General features: G+C 44.4%; 1 protein-coding gene across 2 annotated transcripts in view; it reads right to left on the bottom strand.

Moving 5' to 3' along the window:
* Positions 1-17: 17 nt before the first annotated feature.
* LOC128754876 (metal transporter CNNM2-like) overlaps positions 18-8,064 on the bottom strand; it is a 38,794-nt gene continuing 30,747 nt past the window's right edge. The window contains exons 4-8 of one of the 2 annotated variants that reach the window (XM_053857828.1): positions 6,311-6,480; positions 6,030-6,123; positions 5,920-5,959; positions 2,638-2,839; positions 18-1,592 (exon numbers count right to left, since the gene is read on the bottom strand). In XM_053857828.1, the coding sequence (XP_053713803.1) occupies positions 1,323-1,592; positions 2,638-2,839; positions 5,920-5,959; positions 6,030-6,123; positions 6,311-6,480 (776 nt within the window). In that variant the 3' untranslated portion in view covers positions 18-1,322. Of the gene's footprint in view, positions 1,593-2,637; positions 2,840-4,614; positions 4,678-5,919; positions 5,960-6,029; positions 6,124-6,310; positions 6,481-8,064 lie in introns of both variants that reach the window. The other variant, XM_053857827.1, reaches the window with a different exon arrangement.

The raw sequence follows: 8,064 nt of genomic DNA, 5'->3' as shown, positions 1-8,064 counted from the left end.
ATGTGCAGCATGTTTCAGCTCCAGACTCTCTCTCACACACAGTCGTATCATTCATGGACATGTTTAATGTCGAGGTTGCTTTTTGTGACGTTGATGCTCAACATTTTAGATGAGGTCATTAATACTGTGCAATTATCAAGTTCGATTAAAACTAACAACGAACAAACAGAGCAGGAGACGGACAACTGTACTGCGTGTGTACAGATGCTGAGTCGGCACTTTCCTCGAGCGTCTCCCTCGGCGACCAGGTGATGAAGAAGACACGTGTGGCGAGAGGGGGGAGGGGGGTAGCTGGCGATTTAGTTTGGGGTGCAGCATTGCATTTTCCAAATCAAAACAAATACACAAACAAACAAATATCTCTGTCAATTTACAATAACGTGATTTTTTTTTAAATGTCATAATCATCTCTTAAATAAAGTGTGGTTCATTGCACTTTGTTAAAAATAATTAAGGTGATTTCTCGTAAAGGCAATCGTGTGATTTTTTTTTTTCTTCTTTTTTTTTTAAAGGTGAAAAAGATAAAGGTCTACCGTCGGCCCGATGTAGGATCGTAGTAAAAATATACATAGTGTTTCTGTAAAACCTCCACCTGCTCATGTACACCAGTAGCTCTACATATATGTAGCATGTCCTTGCTGATGTGGCGGCGGCGGCCGCGGCACGCTCCCATGCCACTCGTGCCACGTCTCCACGCGTACATATATATATATATTTATATATATATGTATATACATACAATATTATAAAATAAATAAATACAGGAAACATTCTTGGTTCGTGGTGATGCGGTTTCTTTCGATGCGGTTTTTGGTGCAGAGTCTGTGACGTTTGGGTTGGAGTCCTCGCCGACCGGATCGTAGTCCAATGAGTTTCCCTGAAAGTTGCACAGGTTGGAGCGAAGTGAGAACATGAGTGAGCGTCCAGTGTAACAACAGGGGGACCAAGGTCTTTGGCCTGAGGAGGAGATGCTTGCAGTCGTGTGAATGTGTACGTCTGGGAGGGGAGGAGGGGAGAGGGGGTGGTCTTCATGCGCTCCAGTCCTCCGAGTCCGAGTCACCGCCCAGTAAAGTGTCAGATTGTCCCATTGAGAAGCTCCGTCGGGCGCAGCCTGTGTTGAGCCGGGAGCCGGAGAGCGTCCAGGAGGGGGCGCTCCAGCACGTATCCTCCCCTTTATGAAAGGGTGTATTGACTCGCTGATGGGGGGCACTGACCTTGGCTCCGCCTGCCTCCGCGCTTCCCTCATCTCCAACTACACGAGCGTGGTATGTCTGCGAGACAGGGTGAAGGCGGTGGGTCTCCACCGCGCCCAGCTGGGGACGCTAGATGGGCCCGTCGCTGTGGTTGCTCCGACTGAGACCCACACAGTTCTGCTGCTGGTTGAGCAGGTGGCAGGTCTCGTTGGCCATGGCCACGGTGACGGTGGGCGTGCTGCTGGTGTGGAGGGCGGCGGCGCTCACGGCGGCCGTGTCCACCGCGTCCTGGAGTTCGGTCAGGGTGAGCTCGATCTTGGTGAACTCGCTGTCGGTGGACTGTGGCGTCTTGTCCATCCGCGACGCCATCACCGCGTTCTGGTACTGCTGCCGCGTGACCTAAGGGGCAGGGGTCAAAGGTCAAGGTCAGGCACGGCACGTTCTCTCAGCTTTTAACTTGATAACCAGGTGGCGTTCTCCCCATTTGGGCAGGTTCTTAGATTTTGAGCCCACTTCTTCTCTATGAAGTATTCAAATACATTTTTACATTTTAAGAAGTGAGCAACTTAAAATAACTGAATAAATAAATAAGTTATTAAAATATAATATAGAATATATATAATATTAAATAAAAAATACACATATACATATATTTATATATAAAATATATAAATACATAATATAAACAATAGCTTATAAAGAACATTTTTTGTTACGAATAATTAAAAATATAATTTTCTGTTAAAATCTCCACAAACAATTTAACAAATTAAATTTGCGGGAAAAATTTAGGGATTATTATTATCATTATTATTTTAAGCAGTTGTCCAAAATAATAGTAAAGAATATGAAGATTATTTTAAAAATAAGAAGAATTAATATAAATACAAAGAATCATCAGCAAAAAATTCAGTAAATACAGAAACCAGTTTACAGTAATTTATCTCAGTTGAAATAAAACAAATACACAATAATACGGAATATTTGAGCCCATAGAGTGCAATTTTTTGGGTTCAAACAGTCAAATATGGGGTTAAAGTTTTGAAAATAAATGAATTCTTTGCAAGTTCTGAGCAAAAGGGAAGTGAAATGAAAGATTTATGAAGAAGAAAACCAGGGGAAAACATCACTACAGTGAGTGGTGAGGGACACCCTGGAAAGGTCACCAGGTCACACAGACAGACTCACTGCTACGGACTGCTACGTCACCCCTGTATGTTTTTGGTTGGGGGAGGAAACCGGAGTGTGTAGACGAACCCTTTTTTTTTCACAATTTGATGTTTTGTAGACAAGACGGAGTCAATAGCTTCTTAGCTCGACACAACTACACAGTGGTCTATTTGTCAGTCTGTGAGCGGCCATGTTGGCAACAGGCCACAGACCCCCGTCTCCCTCTGTCACGGCAGGGACTCTTCCTAGCAGCCCCGCCCAGCCCAAGACTCACCTTGATGAACTGCAGGTCTGAGCGCGCCCGGACCGAGTAGTCTGGCACGTAGATCTGCAGGAAGGAGTTGAGCTGGTTGTTGCTGCTGCCCAGAGTCGGCGTGATGGCGTCGATCCGGTCGCTGCGGTTCAGAGAGTCCGAGTGGTTGAGTCCAAACGGTCGTGGAGGAGACTTGTTCTCTGCCAGAGGAAACCACAGTACACTTCATACACTCGACGTAACTTTGGACAACAGAACAGTTGGGAACAATTCCCAAGCTGTTCCCTGGTGTCAATGAGGGAGACGCGGAGGAGACAAAGTTCGGGAGGCCAGGGAAGCAGAGGAGGACAGTCAGTGAGGGTCATAGATGGTGTGACGAGAGAGGAGGATCAAGTCGGGTTGAGGTGGAGGAGACTTGCTGAGTCAACCTCTAATGGGAAATGCGCGTCACACGACATTGCAATGACAACAAATGTCCACGGGGAGGTGCTATAATCCAAGCGGAGAAACAGCGTCAATTCACCCCAGAAAAAAAAGACACTACCTGTATGTGTTGGCATGGCAACGACTGAGCAATCGCTTAATCAAAGATGAGTGAAAAAGACCAACTGATGCTATATATTATAATACATTAAACAGTAGTTATGAACTGTGGAGTGTGATGGAACAAAGGAACAGAGGGAAGTGGTTACGATTACACTTGAACATCAATATCATGACGAAAATAAACAAGTCCAACAAAATGTTTTTTCACTGTGTAATAAACATGAAGATGAAATAGGACGAAGATTCCAGTTCGAGTTAAAGACTTTCCAGCCTTTAGCAAGGATGTGGAAAACCACCATAATCGATAGAAAATAAGTTACTTCTGGGAAGAAATTTGACTCCAATGAGTCACATTTGAGACCTTCTGCAGCGATGGAAAGCTCGTCGAATCAGAGCAGTGTACGGTGCAGGAGGGCCAATCAGGAGGCTTTGTTTGCAGGCTAAGGTGCAGCACAGGTTCAGCACTTCCTAGTTTGAGTTGTGTATGACTTGTTGGGACAAAATGACATGGAGCACTTGTGTGCATCTTGAGCAGAGTCGAGCCTCCAAGTACTGCTCTGAGGAAGCCCAGTCTGTCGCCCCCTTGAGGAGGTCGAATTGCCTTACGCGCCGTACCGTAGCGCGTTTGCTCAGCAGCACCGGGAGTGGAGCGTCTGAAATAAGCGCGGCAGTCTGATTTTCTCTGTGACGCCGCATGGAAATATGGTCAGTAAATCTCTTGAAGTTTCGGGAGTCCCCAGTGTTGAACTGATGTTTTTCTCTCTTTTAATTAAAGGCAGATTATGTTTTCCACTTCTTAAGGAAGCCTAGTGAAATCGTGGAAACGGCTTGACCGACGCTAATGCTACTACACTGGCTGGAATGTATGTAATCTGATGTCGGAATATGAGCGCGTACGTGTGTGTGTGTGTGTGTCTGAGTGGCCCATGTGAACCCCCACAGATTAGTACTCCACTTTCTAAAAAAAAAATGCGCCGTGTGTGACAGGAACGCTCACATTTCGCGTCCGCGTCGGACTAATGTGTGCACAGCTTGTCGCGACGTGGATGAGAAAACAGGAGAAGGCGAGCGTGCGTGTGCTTGTGTTTGTGTTCATGGCTTCGCGTTATGTGGCGAGCGAGTGATCTCCTCGTACATGTGTGGGAACATGAGAACGTGCCTGCGTGTGTGTGTATGTGCGCAACGTGGCGTCCAGCAGGGGGCTGTAGCTGTAGGTCTTGTTTATGTAGGCGGAGGGTCAGAGGTGAGAGGCGAGGGGGGGCGGAGCTTAGGGGCCTCCAGTCTCCAGCACCATTCAGCCACTTGAGGAATGGCTCGGAAGATGAGTGTGTTACAGTCCCACACTGTTTCTCACTTTTACACTCGCACGGTGCATTCAGACCCATTCTCACACTGGCACAGCGACACGGCTCTTGCACAATGATGTTTGGAGATATTGAAAGACCACGGTACCTGGAGACCCTGCGAGGGATTCAGTTCGACTGACCACGAAGGTGCGGGACAGCGACAGAGGCACTTCAGGACATGAAAAGGAGAAGGAAGAAGTGAGACACCAATCACACTGACATGTAAATGAGACAGTGAGCTATTACTCCAAGCACAGAGCCTCATTTGATCATAAACTGCAGCAACACTCCAGCACAATACGTAGGATAGGGCCACGTTTCTGTCTCACCAAAACTTTCTAGATAATACAACAATAAGAAATAATTATAATTCTGTTCATTAAATGTAAAATAAGAAACTTATGGCAATTTCCCCCATGATATTTCCTAGTTTTTTAATAAACACACTTTTTTTCTGAAATAAATAACTGTGACACAGTAAATAACTAAAAATAAATCTGAGGAAACATTTGGAAAAGTAGAAAAAGGGGGAGAGAAACTTTTCGATTGGATTAGACTGCCTTTACACAAACAAATAAAATAAGGAAAGAAAAAAAATAGAAAAAAGAAAAATAAATCCAATACAAAAAAGCACCAGGACAGGAAAAAGACTTACAAACAATTAATGTCAAGAATAAAAGGGGGACAATTATGAATCCAATGGATTATAAAATAAAAATAAAATGAATATAAAAGTAATTTCCCACAGATGAACTGCATATTTAATGTTTATGGAAAGAAATAAAATGAATGCAATTCTGGAGTAGAAACAAAATTACAAAAAAATAATCTGGAGTATATAGCACTTGAAACAAATTGAACTTAATTTAACTTAACAAAACATGATTTACTGAAAACAGCCAGAGAAAATATCTATTCTAGTTCTGAAAGAAAGTTTATTAAAAGGCATTATTAAAAATAATAATAATAATAATAAAAGTGAAACATCAAAAGATGCCCTGATCAGAAGGTATGAAGTTCCCACAGCATGGCAGGTTTCTAAGTTTGACCAGTAGGTGTCTCTCAGATCCTGGCCGCCCAGGATGAAACCGCTGCAGTTTATGAATGGAGAGCGAGGACGCACTCTCCTGACGTCACCGCAGTCAAGGAAAATTGATGCTTGTGTGTTGGCTGACATCAAACTCACGTCAATCTGGACAGTAAACTGAATAAAGGTTGTTTCAACACGCCACTAGTATCATTCCTAAGTCAGTGCACATACCTGGAGAAACTTGTTTTTAGTTTTAGTTTTGCAAATAAACATAATTAAAATGAGCTTTAAAATAAATGCACATGGCAGCATTGATCACTGTGTATCACCACAATACAACGATACAGCAGGAGACATTGATTTTGATAGACTGTTGCTGACAAGTTATTTGTGAGGAGCCGGGGAAGGGGCGGGGCGTACACTTGTCTCAGATAGTCTGAACCGCTAAAGTCTAATGTTTGTCAATAAAAGCTGATGTTCCAGCCTCTCACCTGGAGATGTGGTCAGAGCCATCGTCCCGTAGAAGGAAAAAGGTCCTGCTTGAAACTTCATCCCCTCTTTTCCAGCCTCCACCTCCACCTGCCCCTGTCGCACCACACACAGAAAACACCCTGAATAAAAACAGCAGATCACCCTCTGCTACTGTGCATTAGCACGGTGATAGCTTGACTTAGGAGCCTCCCCACTTGGGAGCGATTAGCTAGCAAGCTTGGGACACGCCATTGTGAACCCTCTGCTCATCGTGAACCCAAATATCGGGGCGACCACAAACCTGCAGGACGAGGATGAAATAATCCACAGGCTTGTTCCTGTGGAAGAGGTAGTGCTCCGCTGCTCGCTTGTTCTTCTCGTCGTACTTCATCTCCTGGATCACGTTGGGGTGCTTCAGCAAGCGCAGCAGAATCTTTTCAGACATTTGCACGGGTGAGAAAGGGTCCACCTCTGCAGGGACACCAAGGCAGGCAAATAAGACAGAGAGAAACACGACAGGCACTTTGAGTTTGAAGTCGTCCATCTTTACTGACGCACTTCAACACACAACCACCCTGCAGAGAACCTTGAACTCTGATCTGGGATCCCTGGCATTGAGTCAACAGAGTCTTTTGTCGTCCTTATGATGGCAGATAAGAAGACTCCATCATCACAGCCAAGTGAAAAAGGAAGTGATGGAGGAGAGGAACGGTGCTCTCAGGTGCATCTAAGAAGACTGTCAATAGACTTTTCATCTTGTTCAGCCGTTGGCTTGTAATGAATCATGAATTAATCTCACTTTTATTCTGTTCTAAATGCAACTAAAGGAAGATTTGAACAACACAACAAGGGTTTAATTTTAAACTATTGTCAGAAGAAAAGATCATGTATTATGTATTATGCTTATGTACTCATTTATGTAAAAAAATTCAGCATAAAAACTCACACTATTGTGATGAAATTAACTTATAAGACTGGGCTCACCATGATCATCATTTTACCTTGTAAAACCACCAGTGGATCTGTCACAGATACAGCCGTCTAACACTGTAGTGACTGACATAAAAGGCATCATGGGAAAAACAAAAACAACTTCCTCACAGACAATTACGCACCAGAGATACATAGCTTTTCACCCAGACTTAATCTATTCATGCAACTTACCGGTGGAATGACAACGCGTTCATCGCCATACGCATCTCAAACAACCTGCCTGATAAATATAGTCTTTTGCTACTGTAAATGTTTCCCAAGTAGCAGAACTGAATCCTGCATCTCCATTTACTCGTGAAAAAGTGTGTTGGGGTTGTTGATTTTCTTTGGTTAGCATGAAGGTTTTTGTCATTAAGGTGGCTACCATGACTGACCTCATGCTGCCATGACACACACCATGTTGACAGCTGTTTCACTTCTCAGAGGAGCTGAAACTTCCTATGGGTGTCGATAATTTCATGATAAATGGATGTTAAGTAAGGTGAGACACAACTTCTTCTGGCAAGGAAGAGCAATATCGCGTATTGCGTAGGAGATCTGCTAACATCAAGAAACTCTTCAAAGGCAGTCACCAGTGAACTAGAACCTAGCTGATGTTCTGATGAGTCTCCATGAGAAGGTGCTCTTCATCAGCCATCACAGACGACCAAGTCAAGGCTTGCTAGGTCGGTCACAGTTCTGCAGCATCCATCATCATCTGCTGAACATTCCCCACTGCCTGCTACAACGTCGGTTTCCCCAGGGAAAGTGGATGAAATATTTCACATTTTACACTAAGCACAGTGACTTGTGTGAGAACCGGCTCGTCTGCCAAAAATGCCGCGAGTGATGTCACCGAGCGAGCGAGCGCTGTGTTGTTTTTAAAGCTGCAAGTGAGGATCATAACATGAAAAGATTCATGTGCGTGTTTTTGGGCACAAGCTGTCTCCGCAGTCGGCACACTCTCAACCCACGTGCACACATACCCACACTCTGGCTCACAACCACACAACATACTGGCTCGGCTCGACACCCACCAGCACAAAAAACTTTTAAGACTTGATACCACATGTACGCACACAT

The sequence above is a fragment of the Synchiropus splendidus genome, chromosome 2 (genome assembly GCF_027744825.2).
Source record: "Synchiropus splendidus isolate RoL2022-P1 chromosome 2, RoL_Sspl_1.0, whole genome shotgun sequence".
In the NCBI taxonomy this organism is placed as follows: Eukaryota; Metazoa; Chordata; class Actinopteri; order Syngnathiformes; family Callionymidae; genus Synchiropus; species Synchiropus splendidus.
Note: the sequence above shows the minus strand (reverse complement) of the source record. Positions and strands in the feature narration are given on the sequence as shown.